The sequence below is a fragment of the Epinephelus fuscoguttatus genome, linkage group LG18, assembly GCF_011397635.1.
Source record: "Epinephelus fuscoguttatus linkage group LG18, E.fuscoguttatus.final_Chr_v1".
Taxonomy (NCBI): Eukaryota; Metazoa; Chordata; class Actinopteri; order Perciformes; family Serranidae; genus Epinephelus; species Epinephelus fuscoguttatus.
In genome coordinates, this window is record NC_064769.1 from 35,287,928 (window position 1) to 35,312,582 (window position 24,655).

The 24,655-nt window shown below is 42.2% G+C and overlaps 1 protein-coding gene across 1 annotated transcript in view; it reads right to left on the minus strand.

Moving 5' to 3' along the window:
- The window catches only part of xrcc4 (X-ray repair complementing defective repair in Chinese hamster cells 4), a 53,616-nt gene that overhangs the window by 20,864 nt on the left and 8,097 nt on the right, over nucleotides 1-24,655 (minus strand). The window contains exons 3-6 of the mRNA XM_049603598.1: nucleotides 22,550-22,740; nucleotides 7,307-7,473; nucleotides 5,624-5,755; nucleotides 3,757-3,893 (exon numbers count right to left, since the gene is read on the minus strand). Coding sequence (XP_049459555.1) covers nucleotides 3,757-3,893; nucleotides 5,624-5,755; nucleotides 7,307-7,473; nucleotides 22,550-22,740 — 627 coding nt within the window. The remainder of the gene's footprint in view (nucleotides 1-3,756; nucleotides 3,894-5,623; nucleotides 5,756-7,306; nucleotides 7,474-22,549; nucleotides 22,741-24,655) is intronic.

Sequence of the window (24,655 nt, forward strand, 5' to 3'; positions counted from 1 at the left end):
GCAACAGTAGGCAGGCCAGAGCAGTTTAAATAGGGCGCCCTGAATGAGATTCGCCGATTGGTTGCATAGAAAGGAATCACGTGATCAATCAGCTGATCCATCAGTTGATTGGGCTGCTTGAAATCAGCTGATGTAGCTGGGATGTGAGCTGAGCTTTGTGTCCTGCCTGAACTAATGCTATTTTCAATTATATGGATAGTTGAATGTGTAATGAAGCAACTGTTTGCTTATCAGCTTTAGAAGGTGATAATATGTCAGTTTTTGTCTTTACAGCTTGTATACACTGCCCTACCAGGCAAGTGTTGTTGCAGAAAATTATGATGTCACAGTGAAGCTGATCTTTGACCTTTTGTTTATAAAATGTCATCACTTCATCATTTTATACTGTTAGACATTTATGTGAAATATTATTGTAATTAGCATAAGAATTCCTGAGTTATGGACAAAAACATGTTTCGTGAGGTCACAGTGACCTTTGACCATCAAAATTCAATCAGTTCATCTCTGAGTCCACGTATGTTTGTGCCAAATTTGAAGAAATTCCCTCAAGGTGTTCATAAGACATCACATTCACGGGAATAAGACAAATGTGGTCACACTGACCTTTGATGACCAATATCTAATCAGTTCATCACTGAGCCCAAGTGGACGTTTGTGCCAAATTTGAAGAAATTCCTTGAGGTGTTCTTGAGATAACATGTCGGAACAGACGGACAACCCAAAAAACATTGGAGCAGCTATTGACACCATGAAGGCATAAAAAGATTTCACGTTTACTTTGTTCGCAGCATATTTGTTGGGTTTTACACAAACGTGGCTCTAATCCATAAAATACGGAATGAAAAACGTTTAAGAAATTCTTATCTTACTTTAATGGAGACAAATAAATGTTGGACATGTCAACCATTCAGTAGAAGCTTGTAATTAAAAATCTACAAACAAGGAGCTACAAGGTGCCAAGAAAATGACTTCTTACTGGGCAGGATTATTAAAAAGTTTCTATCCACACACACTTGCTTCACTAAAATGGGCTCAAAGACAGTTTGACATCAACAACAGATTGTTTTGTTGAATGGATCTTTCAGTAAAGCCTCTCTCAGCATCAGCAACAGCAGCAGTCTCTATACATACCACACAAAACAAACCCATACACACACAAACTGAAACCACTAATTTCCTAAAACCTCCCCTCCCTTCCTTCTATCTGTTGGCTCACACTGGCAACACACGGCCGTCTGAGTCACTGTCGTGGCAACAGAGACAACACACATCCTGCAAGCTTTCCCTCATCAGATGGAGGGGAAGGCCCGGAGAACAGGGACACCTACGGCGCCGAAAAAAGCCTTGACGTATCAAAATGAACCCAACCTGGCTGCGGTCGATTTAACATATGTGAGAAAGTGGAAAAATCAGGGATGTAAACAGCTGAGAGGAGGGCAAAAACTCCCCTAAAACTCCATCTGACAGCACAGTTCAGCTCCATGATGGGTAACTTATGCTCTTACTGTAACACACACCTACACCACATACATCCACCCTCCTGCTGGTGGCACATTAATCACAGCCAGGCCCATCTGGGAGCACAAGTCTGGAGGTTGATGAAGTGAAACGTCAACGTTATGAAGCTGCTTGTATTTAAAGGTGTTTTGGGATGTCAGCTTGCGGAGGCCCACGACTCTGCATTACATAACTCTGCAGTGATGTCATGGTTACTTTCTGGGCATGAAAAACACAGAAGGTCTCAGCGATGGTGCAAACACACTCAGCTCTCATGACAACAGCTCCCAGACATATAATATTCAGTCGTATTTTACACAGTGTAACTTTTAATGTGAAATTCTTTACAATAAAAACACATTTGCATTTTTTTTTACAACGTTGTGGCACTAATTACCGGTGTTTTGTGACGCATGTCTCATATTTGCCCACACTTCAATCAGTGATGTCACAGCAGGTGTTTCCCATCAGCCGTGAAAGGCAGAACACCTGCAACTGCAATTTTCTGCCTTAAGTGATTTCATGTTGACTTATATGTATATATGACAGGATGAAGCACTTTCTGTCGAGTTCCCGCCTGAAAAACTCACTCCATAACTGTCTGTACGTTCACTTAAAAGTATGACTGAGACAAGGTCATGACCGTTTTGCCTGTAACTGCTGTCCCTGGAAGAGTTCCCCTTTTAGGAATTTTGACACAGTGCTGAAAGTGTGTGGCAAGTTGGGGAGTTTATGCTTTTACTTGATGTTACTGATTAGCAGCACTTTAACCAGACGATGGGGGCTCATCAGTGGAGCGAGCTGCTGTGGACTTGGAACATGATTCAATTGTTAAAATTGTCCTCTTGAGTTATCAATCACGTGCTGGGAACAAGTCAAAACACTTTAAAAATATCCTTTAAAGGCAAGAGACACATCCAGAGGCTCAGGCACAAAATCATGCAACACAGGAGAGAACCAAAGTTTTCGTTTAAAAACATAAAGAGCCCATCTTACACTTGGCGAAAAGCCAGTTCAAAGCCGACGCAGCTGACATTTTCACAGCTACGCCCACGTTGTATAAATAGTAGGAATGTCAACGCTTAACAGCGACCGGTTGTGCATGTCAGTCTATAGGTTAATTTTGCTACTCTTCAGTTAACTGCACTGCGCATCACCCAGGTCTGGTGGGAGCTAACATAAGCTAGCGGCGCCGCTCATTCAGTGGTTACTGATCATCCCAACCCAACACTGTTGCTGTGGAAGCATTGTGCCCACCCTCTGATCGTGGCCACGATGTGCCGCAGCGAGTCCATGTTGTCATCAGGATGGCGGTACAAGCGTAGTTTGTAAAAATGATGGCCGTAGCTATTGTGACGTCACTCACGGATTTGTGGACTCCCATTTTGAAGTCTGGAGTTCGACATTTTAGCCACTGATGTCTTTATGTTTTTGAGCCAGAGGTGACAATATTTGAGTGAGAGGCTGGAGCTGTAAAGGAGCGAGGGGTGGGCACTAACCTCAGACAGCCTGTCACTCAAAGCAGCCCGGCTTTAATTATGCGTAACTTTAAACCTTAATAAAATGTACACAGGTGAGTTATAAATAAATTCACCCCCCGTACAGCTGTCATGAATGTTAAAATTAGCTATAGAGACCACAACAGTTTTTTGTACCATGCTGTAAACATGTTTATTTCTGCTGTAAAGTTGGACATATTAACATCGGGGTCTGTGGGGACTGACTCACTCTTGGAGCCAGTCTCAAGTGGCCATTAGAGGAACTGCAGTTTTTGGCACTTCTGTGTTGGCTTCACTTTCCAGCTATGGATGCTGCCGCTTGGTTACCTGCGGTAATTGCCACGAGTGTGCCGCTAGCTAGCTGTCTGTCAGAAAAGCCGACAAAAAATAAAGGGCAGAACATTAAATGACAAAACATCAAAATTTCACCACCTCCACGGGGATAGCTCTTTGAAATGAGGCGCTAAAGCCCACTTAGTCAGTGGATCACCAGAATATACCTAAGTATATTTAGTTTACTGTCATACAGGAGGAAAGAAACCAAAAAATATTAAAATTTAAGAAGCTTAAATCAGAGAATTTGACCTTTTTTTTCTTTAAAATGCACTCAAATTTACCAATTTAATTCACAACTCATTGATAAATTGATGCAGCTATATGTGTGAGAGGATACAAACAACTAAGTTCACTTTGATGATTCACATTAAGGGGTTAAGTTTGAGGAAACCCAGGCTGGAGGCTTCGCTGATAGAGATCTTACCCCGTGTCGATGAAGTGGAGGCTGCAGTCGCGTGTGCTTCCTCTGGCTCCTCATCAGTACTTCCTCCATAATCATCTTCCTCCTGACCTGCTGTCCGCTCTGACTTTTCTGAACCCCCTTTTTTCTGTCCCTCAGAACTACAACAGAGACCAGAGAGTACATGATTCATTTCAGTCAAAGAACATGAGACATGATAGTTAAAATAATAATCATCAGACTTTAATTAAAATGAATAAAACAATAATTAAATATCACATGACTTTTGCAACAAAAGAGAGGAATCAGAAAATTGCAGTAATCACAAAAAGTCTTGAGCAATTTATTGAGCAATTAGAAAAGTGATCCCTGAGAGTCGATGAGACGAACCATCCGTTGGTGAACCCTCAGTCAACTTGAAATTTTTCAAGTTGAGCAATCTTTTTTTTCTGTCACTCAGTGCACATTATTTATTGTCTCCATACATTCATTTATTTGTAGCAGCCTGCCACAATGTCAACCTTAAGCATTGAGGGTGCAGGATTCAAGAGGCTGATGCAAACTCTGGAGCAAGGGTATACTGTCTCTAAAAGAGACAACGTTATGCATGTACAAAACAAAAGAATCTTTGTATCTGGTTGAAACAAAAAAAATCTAATTTGGGTCCAGACCTACAGAAAAGTGTTGAAAATGTGCAGTTCAAACATTTATCTTGTTTGAAGCAATGTAAAATTAAAATTATTTAAATGTTTGTAACTTAATAGAAGATGCTGAGAGCTAAAGTTAAAGCACCACAGGAGTAACGGTGACAATTAAAGCTGTATAAGTTGTATAAATTGAAGGTTGATCACTGTCGTGTTTCAGTAGACAAAGGCCGACTGTTGCATCACCTCACACTGCCTGTCTCAGCCAAAAAGTTGCACTTGAACACACCACAAAGACTACAACCAATTAGCATGTACATTCCGCGCCCGTGTAAGAGGAAATTACTCTCCATAACAGCAGGCAGCAGTGGTCTGTATTCGTCATTCAAAAAGGGAAACCGAAAGACCAACAGGACAGATTCAAGATGCTAGTTAGCCAGTTAGCATATTATCAACATAACCTGATTGAAAGAACAAATTATATTTACCGGGCACCAGTGAACAATAGCACAAACAATTACGAACCATTGCTGCTGAAGTGCTCCATGACTTAAAACATAATCTTACCATATGTAACAAGATTGTTTGGTCTCACTCCCTCCTGATGTTTAGCCATTTGTTTACGTTCCTCACTTCAGTTTCTCTTCTCGTGTGCTGAGCTAAACTGCCAATCAGGGTGATTTCTCTAAGTGACAGGCTCCGCCATCTCCAACACCGATTCAACATGCTGAATCAGTCAAAGATAAGCTGTCAAGGGCCGACTACAGCCCTGACACACCAAGCCGACAGCCGGGCGCTGGTCAATGTTGGGCCGTCAGCTAGCACCTGCACCCTTGTTTTTGTGGTTCATCCCACACAATCGGCCCCCGTCAGTGTTTTCATTTTAAACATGACAGCCAGCTGATGTGTGAGTACTGAATGCTGTTACAGTCAAATTCTAAAAAATGACAGCAGTTGAGATGTCAGTAACATAGCAGTTGAAAGTAGGGCTGTGTAATAAAGCCCAAAAATCATCATTGTGATTTTTTTTTTCAAGCTTAGGGGCCAGTTCACAATTTTAAATCTTTTTTTCTCTTGCAAAATGCAGTAAGGCCAAAACATGATTAAAATATTACTTGCAGGACTTTGTGTGCAAAACAGTTGTTCATTAGAAAAACCTGGCACCACTTCAAAGTACTGTTTAGTAAAGCTCATATTCAGGGGATTTACAGGATGACAGGGTAAACAAATATAAGCGTGTAGTATACCTGGTTTCCTGCAGGTGTGTCACAGTTTCCTGCAAACTGCGGATCTTTGCTTTCTTCTCATTCAGGACCAAAACAAAGCGAGAGTACAGCTCTGCCTCCAGGGCTTCTTTACCACCAGCATAGCGCTTCAGTCTGTAATATACAGAAACACACACACACGTCTTAATATCTGGAGCTCACACTTCATCAGTGACTGAAGTCTTCCCCTGGATGACATGAAAAGTACACAAATGTTTCCTTTTAGCAACATTACACCTCTGCTGCTGATCAGTGATGGATAGAGCAGTCAAGGGAGCGATTACAGAGCCATGAATCACACGAGGTGAGCGGCCCTGGGTATTAACTTCAAAGTAGGTCTTGTTTTTTTAATAAAAAGATCTTTAAAGTATTTAATTTATTATGTTGTTTAACACAGAAGTCTGGTGATATTCTATACGGTTCTTACTGTCAACAAATCAAACGAAAACATCCAAACCAACAAAAGTATTAACTGTGTAATTCCTTTTATTACAAATGTGTATTAATCCGCCACTGAAAATAGTTCCCAACAAATCCACTATTTCTTCCTCTTTGTTTGTTAAAAACTGACCAGCTGAGACTTTTTAGACATGAAACTTGCTTTTAAAGTGTTTAGGGTGCTCTCAGCCCTAGAGTCGTATCCTTTGGTCTGAATCAGGGACTCATGTTGTCACAAAGTTGTATAATTGCCTAGAGTTGGTTTGCACCAGACTTCCTTTGTAACCGGACTGAGACCACCTCTTCAAGAAGGTCTCAGTCTGGTTGTTTTGGTGCGCACCTGAGTGTGATTGCTAAACGGGGCAGGTGTGAGAGAACTCTGTCTTCAGTAGGAGCCAGTGGGCTTGGAGCTGAGAGCCACAGACAGGAAGTCAGGAAGTACTGAGAGACGGACTTACACATGGTCGGTTTGAATCCTTTCATGTGATTTGTCGACTATAACACAAATATATAACAACACTTGCCTTATCCTTTACATTAAAATAACTAATGCTGAGTCATGTGAATCACAGCAGCCTCTCATACCTCACTGACTGTGATCAACTCACACTCACAGCTGTGACATCAGTTCATAGCTCAAAGTGACGTACAGCTGCAGGATGACGGCCCCTCCCCACACACTGTTACATGAGTTGGGTAATAACTCAGTGTGATGGATTTTAAGGGAACTTAAAACTTGTGATTTTAACCCTGATGCCAGAGTGGGCTGTGCAGGATTGCCACATGTAAAACTTGACTTAACCCTTCTCTTTACAAACCACAAAGTAGTTACAGTCCAACTGAATCATTCTTTCATCATGTAATTCCTGATTTTAAATATTTTTTTGTTGATTTTAGGCAATGTTTTTGTATGTTCAGACATAACTGTACACAGATGTATTTCAGAAGTTTCATTTCAACAATGGTACTAGAAGTATTCAGATATTTTACTAAAGTAAAAGTAGTAACATGACACTAAAATTACTACACTACATGTAAAAGTCCTGCATTTGCACTCTCGTGTCCTTATATCTCCCAAAATAATCTTATTAACAAAATTTTCCCCAAACTTTCAGAGGGTAATAATGAAACTTCAGGATTTTTCCAATGTGGAAATCATCCCGACCCGCCTGGTTCTGGTTTGGAGCTGAGGAAACTTTGGTTCTTCTGTGTTTTGCGTGTGTTTACTCTGCAGTGATGCGTTGCTGTTCTCGTCTCAGTCTTTGGTTCTCGTCCTCCAGTTTCTGGTTGTGGTGTTCCAGTGTGTTTCCCCTCTGCAGGCTGTGGATCAGTAACTCTCTCACTGCCTCCACCGGCTCCGGGACGGCCTTCAGCAAAACAGAGCCCAACCTGAACTGGAAGAAGAGAGTGAAAAGAAATCAGGAAACACTGAATTTTCACAGGGTACCAGCTTGTTTTAAGCATTTAGAGTACGAGGTACAAGTAACGTTAGCTCCTATGATTCTTTGGAGAATGCAGAGTAAAACTTCGCAATTGAAATTATAAATATGTGCATCATGTCCATGTGTTGAGACATGCACACTGTCACATTTGTACATTTCAGATTTATCATATCAACCTTCCTATACTGATGTAATGTATGAGCTGATGACACCATGACCAGATCTCTGCCAAGTGGCAGACCACTGTTCAAACCAACAAACAATAACAGCTGTGTTTTTTTAGCAACCCTTCACGTCATTTCCACTGATGTATGTGGCACCGAACCTAGGTGTTTTTAGCGGCAACAGTTTTCACTGACACACTCAGTGTTTCCCAGCAGCGTTTGTGCCACAGAACCTGGCAGTTTTTCTTCAACCCATCACGGCATCTTCCACTGGCATATGATGGTGCGTTTGCTTTGTACTTGGAGGTCGGAAGTCGGAAGTGGGAATGACGTCACCTCCGAGTTGACAACAGTTTTTGAATTCTAGTTGACAACGATGAACAAGTCGGAAAAAAACATGGACGCCCACAAGAAAGCCTTTGTTGCCCTTGCACTCTTGGAGTACAGACAGCTTCAAAACCATCATGCACTCCAACTGATGAACGCTGCAGGTGAGGCTGACCTAATGTAAAACAAATAAGATAAAATTGCTATAAACAGTACTTTAGCAGAGTATTTACTCACTATGTATGTGACCGGCAGCCATCTTGAATTCGTAAGTCGGCGTTGATGCGGTTGCTCCGAGTTTCCAAGTCGGAAATCCGATCTCAGTGTGCTTTCGAGTTTAAACTTCCGACTGGGAACTGGGAATTTCTGACCTTCGAGTACAAAACAAACGCACCATGAGCCACGGAACCTGGACTTTTTTCACCAGCACATCACGGTATTTCCAACCAGTGTTGACCCATGGAACCCCAACATTTTAATCAACACATTAAGGCGTTTCCCTGTGACATTTCTGCCACAAAACATGGATGTTTTTCACTGACATACTGTAGCGTTTGTGCTTTGTGACTTAGTTTTCATCAAGTTTTTCACCAACCTATCTCAGTATTTTCCAGCGGGATTTGAGCCACCTGACCTGAATGTTTTTTGCCACCACATCACAGTGGCGTTTGAGAATTGTTTGAATGTATTCCTGACAAAATAATGCAGTTTAATGTACCTGTGGTTTGGAGAAATTCATAATGCCAAATTTTTTTCTAACGATTGGGTTGATCCAAGTTAATGAGTGTGATTAAGGTCACCACTTGTATCTGGATGCTCCACTCCTCATGTAACATGTTTGACCTGGTCACTGACACATAAAGACCACTGTCCCCTGGGAAACATCGTCTACCTTCAGACATGTTTACACACAGATAAGAGGCAGAGCAACGACTATCACCACTGACCTCTGTGACCAGCAGCTCCTTAAATAACTGACCTTTACAGCTGTGTGTGTGCAGGTGTGTGTGTGTGTGTACAGACCAGTTAACAACAGAGATTAACAGTCAAAGTGTGCTGATCGAGCTACTGCGTGAACCAGTTAATCTACAACACAACAAATAGACATTATTTCTTTTATTGACGCAAAGACAGAAGAGAAGGAGTGTTTATGGACCTTGTGGGTCAAATTTCAGTAGTCGGTGAGATTATTTGAATTTTCTGTTTAAGTCATTAACCGAGATATACACGTCCTCTGCTTACGTGACGATACGTCATAATGTGACAGAAACCAACCATTCATGTCTCATGTCATCCTCCATGTCTTCCCACCCTCCTCTGTGTTCCTCCATCACGCGGGCTTATTTACAAGTGTCTAATATTTGCCAGCTATTACTTCACTACCTCTTAGAAATGTTAAGTAAATAAGCTCAGACTAAAATACTGCTGGAAGTGGAAATACCTCTTCTGAGCTCAAACACTTCCAGTTGTTGCCTCATCGTACTCGTGTGCATTAAGCTGTTAACCAGAAACAAGAAGTTGAGCTGTCACCTGACTGAGAAGCTACTGCTCGCAGTTTGATGTTGTTGACTGGCGTGAGACACCAGCGGGGTTGGCTGCACACTGTTGATGTGGGCAAAGGTTTCCCATGTTGTCATAGAGACGCTACTGTTTCAAAAGCTGTTTCTGACTCACTGATTCACACTAATTAACTGCTGGATGCTTTTATTTGGGGAGAAACCTCTGAGAGCAGCTCCACCTATTCTAGATTTACTGCCAGACTGGGTGAGAGTTGGTGCTGATATACTGCAGAGCTGCTGAATGTTAAAGTCATTAATGAACCTGCATGTTTATGGTGAAAGAATGGAACTTTGTCAACACAGTTTGAACTCACATCCTCAGGAGTGTGAACCTGTCAAGCTGAACTCAGAAGCTCATGCTGCAAAGAACAGGAGGACCAGTGACTACACTAGTGTCACTGTAATGTAAGTTTCAGATAAAAAGCATTTAGAAAATGGATAGCTGAATTCTGTTGGAATGTACCTTTCAGTTATTCAGAACTACACACTCTCAGAGCAGCAGAGCGCCAAGCAGAGTCAATGTGTGATGACCTTAACCAGTCATTAATTCATGTAGAAACAGAACGCTCTGTTTATTCAAACAGCACTTTCATTTAAGTGTGGATTCTCTAAATCTAAAGCCCACATACAGCCCCCACTGTCCCACTATCCGAGACCAGCACACCATGAGGACAGAAACAGAGGGCTCGGCGGAGACCAAACACCTGCCACAACAAGCCAACACGCCGTCTGCAGTCATTTTGACTTGACCAGAGGACTTCTCGACAAGCCGATTGGCTGTTGAAACAGGTTCTAAAACCAGAGTTGAAGGTGACACCATCAACCGGCTTGAGTCGAGCTCAGACGTTCTAAAATGGTTTCGACTCGTCCAGATCATTGGTCTGAACTCAGCTTAAGAATCGTTGTGGTTTTGTTAGCATAGAATGAGCTGTTTATATCTACATACAGAGCGCGTCCTCATCTACAGAGATCGCCATGTTGTTCTATAGTAGCACAGAATGGACAAACCAAACACTGGCTCTACATAGGACCATTCGTGTAGTTCTCCTACACGCTTGGAGAAGTTTCAGTTGGTTGCAATCTGCAACCTCACCACTAGATGCCACTAAATCCTACACACAGAACATTTATGGTCAACTTCATCCTCCATGGTGGACTAACTAGAAAAGCACTTAGAGAGTGCAGACTAGGCATGTGCTGGTTACCGGCGTCACGGTTTACCACGGTAAAAGAATGTCACGGTGTCACTAACCGCCAATTTTCCGTTCCGACGGTAAAGGCCGACGGTGTAACCTATGCTACGTTTCATAAATGGGAACTTTAGGAACTCAAAACTCAGAATTAACTCTGTACCAGTAGTACATTTTAACTGGCACACACTCTGAAATCATGCATGAGCAGCCCCTGCAGTCAGCATAATTATTGGGGGGGCAGCCTCAGTCAGTCAGTACGTCAGTAATTAGTGTAAATCCACTCACGTGCAAACTGCAAACATGGCTGGAGGAGGTGAAGCTGAACTTTTCCCACCGGCAAAAAGGACGAAGTTGGTGATGTGGGACCATTAAGGCTATCAGAAGAACCCCCAGAGCAAAGGCAAAGACCCGCTCCTCCCATGTTGAGCTCCAGTTCCCTACCTGGTGGCTGTGCTGGAGTATCTGAGCTCAACAAGCAGGTGGGCGGAGTGACCGTCGCGAAGTTAAGAAACGGCTCTATTACTTTTAACGGGTCTATATTACACATTTAAACAACTGGTGTGATGATGCGTTGCACTGACAGGAGATGCCTGGTACGTGCTGTCGCTCATGAACGGTCAAACGAATATTAGCCTACCGTTTTAAAGTGTAGAGCACGAAAATAGGACGATGCCTGTTTTATTATTATTATTATTATTATTATTATTATCATTATTATTACCCATTACTGTGGTATTTTTGCCCACAGTTGTCATACCTTCAAAATCTCATACCGGCACATGCCTAGTGCAGACCTCCACCAAGTAGGTGATATTCCCTCCCTCTCCACATCAGATTTTGCAGCCTGCATCACAATTAGGTTATTTGCATCACTATCATTATTATTAGGTTATATATACCTTCACCATGGAAACACTGTGGTGTATTTATTCAAGTTGGGAGGCAGTTTTAATCAACAGCAGCGTCTTGTACATACCGTGTCATTGAGTCAGGAAAACCCCCATTCAGTCACCAATAGACTTTATGTATTCCTGACAAACAGACCAACGCTGGCGAAAACATAACCTCCTTGGCGGAGGTAACAATGGAGGAGTGGACTGAGTAGTAAATATCTCCTAGGGGAAAAAAATCACCCATTTATCCTAAAAGATAGGCACAAATACATAGATAAAATAACCTCGTAAGCTGCACAGCAACCATAGGTAGTCAGAAGGGTCAGCCTATCCTCATTACCAGGTCGCCAAAATCAACGCTCTATCAAGCCTCTTGGTATTTGATACTGACACCAGTGGCACCATTTGGCATCTCTATGGGATGCACAAGGCTTTCAGCTAACTTCAGCTGCTGCATAATTCGACGCTCAGAGCAACTGATGAACTATAAAGAGCGAGAAAGTCCATCTAATGCGGGATGGAGAGGAGTTGGATGGGTCAGACAAACAAAACTTTTAGCCAGGAGACCAGTGTTTGTGTCCCGTATGAAACCAAAATCCAGTGTTGTTTTCACGTGGTCGTCATGCACTGATGTCACTCACATGATGTCTTTACAATCAGTTGCGAACTTATTCAGCCCAACACATGAAGTTTCTAAACCTAACCAACAGTTTGACGATTACTTGACAATCATGCTTTACGAGTTTCACCCAGGAGACCGCTGTGTGTCACATACAGATGTTAAAGGGATGCAAAAAGGTGCCTTTAGCATCTGCATTGCACATTAGGGGTGTATAAAAGCATCAGCTGCAGCTGAGGCTGATGGGAATGCCTTTAGTTCTGCAGATATTTGGTCATAAACCAAAGTGTTGAACACATTAAAATGCTGCTGATGAAAAGTCAGAGACCACCGTAGTTATAACAAATGATTCTGAAGGGAACATGAATGATGAACCACATTTCATCATAATCCATGCAATAGTGGTCGAGATATTTCACTGATGACCACACAGAGAAACCAAAAACCTCATGGTGGCACTTCACTGAAAGTCAGAGGATCATCCTCCAGTAGGGTTCATTCTACTGGAGGATGATCGTCACTGAAAACATACACTTTACCCAACACAAACCAATTTTGGCAGCAACAAACATTTGATTTCAACATTCACGGCATAATTTATATTCTAAAAGTTATTACATCTCATGTTTAAATCGCCACAGAGACAACAGAGCCACCGCTGAATTACCGAAGAGCTGCTGCTGCTCGCATCTTTGAAAACACTGCCGCAAATTCTCCAGTGGGCGATATCTTTAATAAATCACCCACATACTGAAAATCTCGACAGTCAATTTGTTGCCTTAAAATGAAAGAATTTAGTGACACAGCAACAGTCTGGCTCACATCGTCTGCCATCACCTCTGGTTCATGTGAAATGCATGCTGGGATACTTGTCGACCACACAAGTTCCCACACACACACACAGTGGAAACTAACAAAATACCAACCAAGCCCCAGTAGAGAACACCTGCGATGTCAAATCATTGTTCAGCTGCAGTGCTGAATTAATTTATGCATGGAGCACACACTCTTCATATTTATCCTTCACTGACTCCCACTGATCCAGGACACGTCGGCCGAGTCGCTCAGACACACAGGGGAAGGTTAAAATGTAAAAGAAAAGAGAGAATGTACTGAGCAGCTATAATGTAGGTTCGTTTTGTTTTAGTTTTCCATTTATTTAAAATTTACATTTTCAGTTTTTGTTCTCTGACAACGAGCACTTGAATTTTGCTCTGATTCATCTTTAGTTATTGTCATAGTTTCCTATAAATAAGTCCAACAGTCAAACACCAGTTCCTAGAAATTAATCACAGTAGCAGCAGCAGTACACTTTCTCCACGCATCAAATGAGAAATTGAAAGCCGTTCTTATTCAGAGTAAGTAATCTCAAAGTAATTTTTTTATTTTCACTTCCTGTTTTAGTCATACTTGCCAACCATTAGACCGGATTTCAAAATTAAAGCAGGGAGTTTTCATTCTAATTCTTGGGAAAGAATACAGAATAAATTCCCCCTTTTGCGTGAATCTCTGGCATAAACTAATGAATCAGTTTTTATTCAGTCACTTCTTCACACCGTGTGACCGCCGTGCTTGACGGAAAAATCGATGGGGCAGATTTTACAAAATGCATTCCCCTGTCCTTTAATACTTTCTGTAAGAAATGGGAATTATTTTTTCCTCCAGTGTTTCTTTCTCTTAGGACTCTCCATTTCTTTGTCCATCTCTCAGTCACTGAGGAGGACAAGGTGTGTCCTGAGTGTGTCCGTTCTAAGTCACGTGCACGCCAGGAAACGAATATTGGTGTGGCTGTATTGTTGTCCATGTGGAAACAGTAGACTTTAAGAGTCGTAGGGCGAATACACGCTGTACAGTGCCAGTAGTTACATCGAAAAGGAAAAAAGGGTGTGGGAGTTTGTCATAAATCTGGAGAAATATAGGAGAACTGTGACATATGGGAGGATATCAGGGGTAGGCAATGAAAAACGGGAGTCTCCTGGGAAAGTCATAAGGGCTGGCAATGGCTCCAGTTCACATTATAGCTGAAGTTTCATTTATACTTTTCTTTCATTTTTAGTTAGAGAATCTGTTCTAATACAAACCACCAAGAAAAAAACCTGTATGTTCAGGGTCCCCTCTGTGTTTATGGTGGAATAAATAAAGAGTACTCGTAACATCAGAAGAAATTATTTCACTTCAATTAAATACAATATTAGGTTTATAAACTGCAGCAGAGCTACATGACACAGCAAAGGCCACATATTTAATGAATGAAGTGACTGTTTAAACGATCATCTAGTAACTACACTGATTGTTGCACCTGGGCCTCACCGTCTGCGTGAGCAGTACGTGACGTCTACCTTATTGAACTGCTGCAGCTTGCACTCTTGCGGTGGTCACACAGACAGCGTTGCTGCTGCAGGACTATATTTCCACAATTAAAAGCTGGCACTCTACAGAGTTACAGAGCAGTGCAAGCCACAGCTTTTTCAACAACACAGTCCTGAAAATATGTCTTCCCCCCCATTGTTCACAAATGTAGAGATTCATTCTACAGAAACATTGTCAGAGGGCTTTTACTTTGAAACAGAAACAGGAAGTGTTGGGTTTAAAATATATATATGTATGTAAATGACCTTTGCCACACTCTATTTAAATTTGCTTTTATTTTGTTAGTTGAATTGTAAATGCGTGCTCTCATCTTGAAAGGCAAAAGCCAGGAAGTTAAAAAGTAAAGGCGGATGCTTTTATTTTGAAAGAATTCAGTTCCATTAGTGTGAGACTAATACGTCTGCGTAACGACAGTAAAGGTTTAGCGCCTGGCTGATAAAGGCACAAGGTTCTTCTACATTTTATTTCATATTGTGTTTAATATTGTGCTACTTTATAAAATCTTTTAATGGTTTCTGTGAGTTTAAATGAGCATGTCTACATTAGAAAATACACTATGTTGCTGTTAGCTCAGTGTGCCTCCGGTTTATTACGCTAAGAAAGAAATGTAATATTTTGTTTTTGTTTTGTTTCACTGTAGCTCTTACAGTGCATTCATGGTATCTTTAGAGAATATTGTGGAAAATAAAGCTTCTTGAACCATCAGTCAGAGAGCTACAATATATATATGTATATTTTTTCATGTCTGTGACAAATACAGACATTGAAACTGTAGTTAAAGGTGGTACGATGGCATATTTATTATCAAAAGACCACTTTCACAGTCTATATTTGCCGTGCGTGTCACACGGACTCCTATTCTCTATGTCCCGCAGCTGAGCAGCAGCCGAACCACGCCTAAGCAACACTGCTTACGTGGGCCATGTGGCTGTTCTAACCTGTTAACATGGGCGCCAAAAAAAAAAAAATGTCATGAATGCAGCTGTCATGAGTATTGAATGTTCTCTATAGAGACTAAAACCATTTTTGGGGGACTACTGAGGACTGACTCGCTCTTAGAGCCAGCCACAAGTGGCCATTAGAGGAACTGCAGTTTTTGGCACTTTATGTTGGCTTAATTTTTCAGCACCAGAGGCTGCTGCTTGGTTGTACTTCATGGTGAACTTGTTGAAAATCCCCTGCAGCTAAAGGGTTAAGATGCCCACCATGAATCACAGTGTTCGAGGTCCTTGGTTTGAGTCCATAATAAAGATTTTAGATGCCAAAAAACAAAAACCAGGCAGGTCTCAAATGTATTGCTTCAGTCCCTGACCGCCAACTGAGCTTCTCTGAAACTCCCATATTTTCCAGAAATGCACACAACTGCTTCATCTTCTCAGCAGCTTCCAACTGAATAAGTCACTCTTGGAAACAGTTTGCAAAACTCTGATTACATGTTTTAATGTTCCACTTGACGTCATGGCTCGGTCACCTGAACTGCAGGCTCAGGGGTAAAAACAGTTACCAGGAAAGTGATTTGGGATACAGAACGACTGATGAAGCTGAGATGAAGCCATGAGCATCCTGACAGACAACTCGCATCTTTTGTTTCTTCAGTTTGAGACTCAGAGGGTGCTACAGGCTGCCTTTGGCAATGAGCATCTTACATTAAAGGTTTGGTGTGTGGGATTTAGGGGCATCTATTGGCAGAAATGGGATATAATATTCATAACAGTAGTAGTATTCACAATCAGTACACCTTTTTTATGTTTCCAAGTTGTGGACGGTACCGATAGAACCGTTCTGTACCGTCCCCATGTTTGGTCCCCCCCTCTGTTGGGCTACCTAGCACACAGATCTGGTACTAAAAGGTGGAGCTGTGAACACTGCAGTCTGATTGGTCAGTAGAGGACGGTCACTCTGCTCAGGGCTGAGTTGTGTCTGGTTTTGAGGCTCATGTAACCACTGTTCATACTGTGGAGAGTTTTATTAGTAAACTGTAACTATAAAATGAGCAGCTGTAGTCGGAGAAAAAATAACTTAATTCACTGGACTTTTAAGATGGAACGTTAACTTGTCTTTAAATATCCCATGGAGAGAGACTCTCACTGCAGCCTGTTCTATTTTGTTCTGAAAATGTGGGCGTGCAGCCTCGTTCTGTGGACGATAAACCAGGTGCAGACTGATAAAGGAGGAAACACAGTGAGTGCTGGACGGAGCAGTGAGTGACAACAACCCCGCCCACATTTAAGAGGACTGTTTGCAGTGGAAACACTAGGGTCTAGGTACCATGTCTGAAGGGTTACTGTTGGTTCCAAGGTACCATACCGAAAGTGTTTGGTGGACACAGGCTTTTATCTGACCTGTCAATACTGGGAAAAATGTTATTTGGGTGGGTTGCACTTTGCAGATAGTTTATTGACAGAGACAAAGCAGTCATCTTCGAACATGTCTTTTAACCAACTGATGCCATTCCTGTGCCAAAGCAAAGACGTTGAGTCAGATCAAGATGGGGTGAAAAGATGGTTAGAGGTGACTAGACTCTGAAGGAAGAAGTCTCTGTGACCAAAGGACTTCCTCAACTGGGCCTACACTTTAGCCTCTTTTACACTGCCAGATTTTCCACAAATGTTGGGCCGATTTGCCGGCCAGCTGCGAGCGCTTATACACACAGAGGCGGATTGGCGAGTTGATCCGAGGCGCCCAATTTTCTGCCTCGTAGGGTAGTCATATTTTCGGAACCCTTTAACTTTAAACAGACTGAGGCGGCCTTCTGCAATGGGAGGGGCTGTTGATGACTTGTGGGAGGAGCTGTTGATGACGCCACACGTGTGACCCACTGGCGGTGGATAAACAGGAAACAGCTGATAGCAGGAATTAGCGAGCAGCTAGTAGCAAGAGGGAAACACAAACCTGACAGACACTGTAAAGATGAGCAACTGGGGAGAAACGAAGAGGCCATTAATCGTCAGATGATGGGGATGGTGAAGAACGGGACGATTTATGAGAGAATCACCGTCTGACCAGCTGCGGCTTCCCTCCCACGTCACTGTTTACGTCACACACTGAGCTACACGTTTTGTTACTTGCTCACACCCCTCATTGCCCCGAAAAAGGCGCATTCTGTATAAACAAAAGTAGGCAGGCGGCATTTTGCTGCACTCCGCGATTTTGTTTTTATACTGCCAATGCTGAAAAAAGAGTGATTGGGCTTTCCTGCAGATTTGCACAATTCCTATTTTAAGGGTATGATGCACAATTGGGTTGTCTATTGATTTTAGCAAGGAGTAGTTAAGGACTTCTGTCCACTAGTATACTTGGATGATTTTTTTCTTACCATATTCGTTCTATAGTATAGGTATATTCTTGTGCTGCTTTAATGTTTTTTGGTGAGCTAAAGACAATCCCCTTCTCTCGGATAATAAAGATGTTGTTCTGTTCTACTCAAATAAAAAGATTTGTTGAAAAATGCACATTAATTTGGTAACATTCGTCACAGTGAGCATCTGATTCTGATTATACCGAACACAATACTGTATCAGTTGTGAGAATAAGCCTTTAAATCTATTGAAGTCAGTGGATTTAATAACACAAAACATTTGCCAAACACAAACCAACATTAATACCAAATGTCTCCGTCTTACATGTTTCTTATTTGAGGTGGAAGTCAGCCGTGTTACAGGAAACATGCGTCACCACAAACACACACACACACACACACACACACAAACACACACACACAGACGTTTGGTATGCTAACCACCTGAGGTAACACCTGTATGTGTGTGTGTGTGAGGGTCTCACTTTTGGGCTCTTTCTGTGTTTTGCAGCTTTAACAGGAGCTGCGATTAGAGGGGAATGAGCCGGCATTAGACAGCAGCCTTTCATTATGACTCATAACTTTATGACAGATGAATTACTGTTTTTTTTTTTTATGTTGAGCAAGAGAAACCCTCCGATGACACACACCAGCACACTTCTGTAAAACCACTGTTCCTAACTCTCAGTTTTAAAAACAGAAGCATACGTTCATTTCCTTTTCACTGCAACAGACGCACTTAGATTTCCACTCGGTCATAACTGCCATGGTAACAAGGTTTTGTGTCTCCATCAGTGTGTGTGTTCACACAACTGACCCCTGAACAGGGATTATTCAGTCGATTATTGCTAAACACCATCATGCTGCTCAGCTTCCCTCCATCTCCCAGTACAGATGCATTATTGTTATACACATGCGTTCCTTGGTATCAGTTATTTGTGTGGTCTCCTAACAACATGTGTCTTCCCAAATCAATAGCAAAGATGGTAATAATGAGTCAGAAATGTTTGAAAATGAATCTACCAACTATTTTCTCTTTCGTCTTTTAGCAAATTGTCATCTCAGCACGCTGAACTGCCACCTCTGTCAAATACACCACACACAGACTGTATGGGTTGCAGCTTCTACTGTGGGAGTGTGAGCTGTGTGAACTAACATTATCTCATAATTATTAACGCTTGTAACGACAGAGTCAAGCTGCTTTGGTGTCTGTGTGAGTTTGTTGGGACTGGCTCAGTGTTGGATGTTAGATGCTGCTGCTCTGTTAGCTCGCGCTAACCAGTCAGACGTTGAACTGACCATCTAATAAGAGGAGAGCGGCTCATGCGATGGTAGCAACAGAAAGTTTGCTAATTCAGCAGTAAGTCAGGTTTATGGCTACGAAGGGAGCGGTTCTTGTCTTCGAGTCCCTTATGTTGCACAGCCAAGTTTCTACTGTAGCCCAGAACTATGGAGCTACATTAGGGTCAAAAGTTTTGTACTTGAAAAAATAAAATTTGAATCTGAAAATTCATGGGTTGATGTTGAATTTTGTAAAATATAACAATGTATTCAAAATAAAAATAAGTGTATGAAACGTTTTTTCAGGTTAAATATAATTTTGATTCACTTCTGTAATTCTTTCGGTAATTTATTTTCACTTTTCACTTCCATATGTATTTTGACATTTGAGGTCTTATTTTTTTCAGTTGCATGTTTTATCTTTTCAGATTCAGATCTTATTTTTTACAGTTTCAAATCTTATTTTTTCACTTTCAAATCTTTTTTTCACTTTCAGATCTTTTTTTTTTCAGTTTCAAATCTGTTTTTTGAGTTTCAGACTTTTGACCCTGATGTGGCGTGGGGGGCGTGGCATCAACTGAGAGGGGTGTGGAATCATGAGTAACAGTGCCTTCAGGGAATGTAGGAACTAAAAAAATTCTGACTCGGCACTTACATACAGCATATTCATGTGATTGGCAGTGTAAAAATTTCCATTTAGAAATCTATTTTAGACAGTACTGAGCACCAATTGCGGTATAAGAGCGATAAATTATGCCAGATTTTGCAGTTCAACAGCCACATTTTAAGTGCTGATATGTCCGATTTCCACATAGCACTGTGAACGCAGCATAGTGTCTGTTTTGCTTGCGATGATGGCGTCCGGTTGGTCGGGTCAATCTACTGGAGCCCATACATCCAGCACACAGGTGAGAAATGTTAACTAAGCTTTGGGAAATCATAACAAGTATTAAGGGGTCGTTTTTGTGACAACATACATTTTCACAGCTCCATTGTCACGGCCCTGTTGATGCTTCCATATCCAGATGTGTCACCTGGATGAAACCTTTGAGCTTGGGGAAAAGGAAACAATCCTAAAACACCTCCCTACTCACCTGGTGCCACAAAAATCACCTGGAGCCAGGTCAGGTGAGTAGGGAGGTGTTTTAGGATTGTTTCCTTTTCCCCAAGCTCAAAGATTTCATCCAGGGGACACGTCTGGATGTGGAAGCATCAACAGGGCCGTGACGATGGAGCTGTGAAAAAGTATGTTGAACAAATTTATTGTGTTAGCCTGACTAAAACTGGACCCTTACAATACATGAAAAAAATCGTACTAAATCGATTTTTCTGAAAGTTGGACTAACACACCCAGATAATGTGATTGGGAGTCAAATTACTCCAAAATGGCCGAGGCACTCTGAGCGTGCTCCACAGTTTTCGCCCCGGGCTTTGACCCGGAAGCTGAATAGCGTTAAATGCGTAACAGAGGAAGAAGCCGGTAACAACGTGGCAAAATCTACATCCAGAGCCATGACTTTTTGGATGGACGAAATGTACAGAGCTGTAAAGTTGTCCACCATGGTACCAGTTAGCTGCTAGCTAACGGTAACTTGTTTGTCGATTGTTTGGTCTGTGATGTACAGTGGTGTAGTGGTAGTTGATGAGGTGGGGGTACTGCAAGGTAGATGGGTGAGTTGTCGAGGAGAGAACAAGTTTACTCTCCAATATATTCCAGTGACTTTTTGGCTGGATAGATGGGTATACTGTAAACCATTAGAAAAAGAGGTGAGTATGCTCCGTATACCTGAGTATACTCTCCACTACACCACTGGTGACGTAATAGGTCAACTGTAAAAAGGTGCAATACTAACAAGCTGAAAGGGGGCATATCTCTACCTATTGTAGCAGAGTCGGACATACTTGGGTCAATTAAATCAATTCCCCTCCCGTGCTTGTATACTGGGACAAGGACAGTAATCTGATTGAATGGCTTAGTCGAGCTGTAACTGTAAACGTACCGAGTGACTCTAGACAGGGACATTTGCGCTTTTGCATCAGTCACTGAAGTTAGCAGCCCCTCCGCAACTAAAGCGTTGGAAAAATGCCAACATTATTATAATATACATATATCTGCTTTATTCAGTGTTTTTACCTGTTTTAATCACAGAGTCTGTTTGTTTTGGAGAGGAAGACACCTCTGTGGATAATTCAGCTCCCAGTTAAAACCTCCTGAACGTCTGGATCTTAAGTTATCAGAGCAAAGAGGTGAGCACACATTAGCAGGTGCTGGGCTAGAGCCTGTCTGCGCCGAGCGAAACAGCATCTGAAAAACACTACTTTTTTAACATGAACCTGCTTTATTCAGGGTTTTTATCACCTGGTCTGAGTTTTTTTGAGGAGGAAGAGACCTCTGTGGATAATTTTGCTCCTGGTAAAAACCTCCTGAATCCCTAACCGCGAGTTCACGCTTGGCACATGGGAGAAGATTCAGCTGGAATTATCACTGCCGGATGCCAGTTTATCTTACACACTGTTCCGTTGAAAGGTGATGATATGTCAGTGTGTACAGTGTACAGTTTGTTGGAGGCCAAAAATCGTTGTTGCTGATTTAAACTTCATCCTCTGAGGAACATTTATACCAGAAAACTGCAAGAAAAGAGATGTTTTGCTCTGAGGTGTCTTGAGAAGCTCAACTAAAGTATGACAGTACAAGTGGAGCAACATTTAAAGCCAGTGATGCATAATGATAGAAAAATGTACTGCATGATAAATTTATTAAGACCAAAAGCGCTGATCTGTAAACAGTTTGCAGCAGCTGTGACGGCTAAACTGTTGTGTGCCCTGCAGATGATTTGAACAGCATGAAACTCACATCAGAGCAAATACAGCAACAGACTGTAGGAGCCATTTAAAGGTGCTTCATAGATCTAAAGCATGTGATTATTCTCAGTTCTTAAAGTATTAGGTCTGTTAATTTAACTACAGGTCTCTGGTGAGGCAACACTGTGACTATTTCACACTCTATTCATCACTTCCTCAGCTCAGTCAAGAAATCAAAACAGGCTTTCCTCTGCAGCTTTTGAACACCCGGGGGGATTAAGGAGGTCATCAAACGCAGCACTGACGTCACGTGAAACATCAACAACTCTGGAGATGGTGTTAAAGTCAACAGTCACCTTACATTTAACTGATAAAGCTGCACAGTGAAAACAAACGCCCGCTTTTGAAATGAACCCTGTGACTCGTCTGCCGGGAAGGAGGGAAGATTTAAATAAACACACGCTCAGTTTATCAGTTATCTGTGTATCACACTGAGACACTGTAAAGACTGATGACACTCACAGAGATGTCCTTCTGAACCTTCTCATATGCCAGCGTGACGGTGGAGCTGTGGTTGGGTGGAGACGGCGTCAGGGTGAAGCTGTAAGTGACGGAGCTTTGTGTCTCGGTCAGCGCCTGCTGGAGGTCCTGGATGTACCTCTCCGTCTGCATCTCCAGCTCCTCTGCCTCCTCACACACTGCTGACTCACTCACTGTAAATAAATGGCACATAAGGAATGTTAGATTTACAAAGAGGGCGACACAGAATCAGCCTGAGGAAAACTAAGTGTTGGAAACAGCAAGATAAATTAGCAGAAAGAAGAACTAAACAAATAAACAATATTGGAACTTGTGGGTCTGTCATGTGATGCCATTGAGCCCAGAAATACTTCTTCTCATAGACTTATACTGTGAAAGAGACAACTTAAAAATCAGTGGATCATTTTTTTGAGTGTCACAACCCTTGTAAAATATCTTATTCCACTTTGTCCCATTTTGTCCACATTCTGCCCACAAACTGGAAGTAGCTGGCTAGGATGGCGTAAGTCTCTAAAGTGCCCAATCGTGTAGAAGCAGTGCTGATCATCTGAGTAATTTTCTACGCAGCAGTTGATCTCTTTGGCTTCATGCGCCACTGAGCAGCTTTCAAAGGAATCAGCCTGGTCTCGCCTGCAACGCTGTATCCAGGTCTCTTTTGACATCCATGTTAGCGACTCGAATACATTCAGCACAAACCCCAGCACCATGTCTTTGATCCCAGACTGCCCCGACTCCTCGCTGGATCGACAAACTTTCCAGTCTGCTGTAGTCCCCTGGCGCTGGATGGTTTGTGCTGGATGAATCTGAGTTGCTACAGCCACTAATGAAGGTCCATCCACTTATAGAAGTAGCTGCCGTCCACTCTTCTCCTGGTGAGGTAGCCTCCTAGTGGCAGGAAAGAGGCAGAGGGACCATGGGGTGGCTAGCAAGCTAATTCTTGTCTCATTTGTTTTATGATAAACAGAGAGAAAGAGCAGGTGGAGGAGGGGCTGACTGAATTAATGCACTGCGTACAGCTTTACTATTAAATAAGATTTAACCCATTTTAGATAGTAAAAAAAAATAGAATATGTGGCAGTCAATGCTGATATTGTGGGGGCCGCCACAAATAAATTAATGTATGAGAAACACTGGATATGGCAGGGATATACTAGAAGGCCCTTTTTCACTGCCAGATTTTCTACGAATGTTGGGCCGTTTTGCCAGCAAGCTGCGAGCGTTTAGACACTCGGATTGGTGAGTTGATCTGAGGTGCCCAATTTTCCGCCTCGTAGGGTAGTCATATTGGTGGAACCCTTTCAGTTTAAACAGACTGAGACTGAAAATGTGCGACCCACTGGTGGTGGATAAACAGGAAACAGCTGATAGCAGGAATTAGCGAGCAGCTAGTAGCAAGAGGGAAACACAAACCTGACAGACACTGTAAAGATGAGCAACTGGGGAGACAAGGAATTGTGCGCCCTCCTTGTCCTCGCAAATGAAGAGGCCATTAACCGTCAGATGACGGGGACGGTGAAGGACGGGCCGACTTATGAGAGAATCACCGAAGGACTGACCAGCCGCGGCTTCCCTCGCACGTCACTGTTTACGTCACACGCTGAGCTACACGTTTTGTTACTTGCTCACGCCCCCCATTGCCCCGAAAAAGGCACATTCTGTATAAACAAAAGTAGGTAGGTGGCATTTTGCTGCACTCCCCGATTTTGTTTTTATACTGCCAATGCTGAAAGAAGACTGATTGGGCTTTCCTGCAAATTTGAACAATTCCTGTTTAAAAAGGGCTTCTGCTGCCACTGTTTTCCCGTTAAGCATGAGACAGATCACTAAAGCATACGTCAGGACAAGATCAACAGTTTGAAACATTAAACCTTATAATGGAAACACAAATCAGCGTGGCATTGCTTGACATGGCACGGCCAAAAGTGACAGCAGAAGAGGCCCAATAATGTAACAACAAAAGTTTGGTGCAGAGTGGGAATGACAGAGGCACCATTCTCCCTAATACATATCAGGGTACCATCTACATGATTCTGAAGCTGTTATTTCAAGGTAAGAAATTTATATAATGTGGCTTTATGTACAAGATTT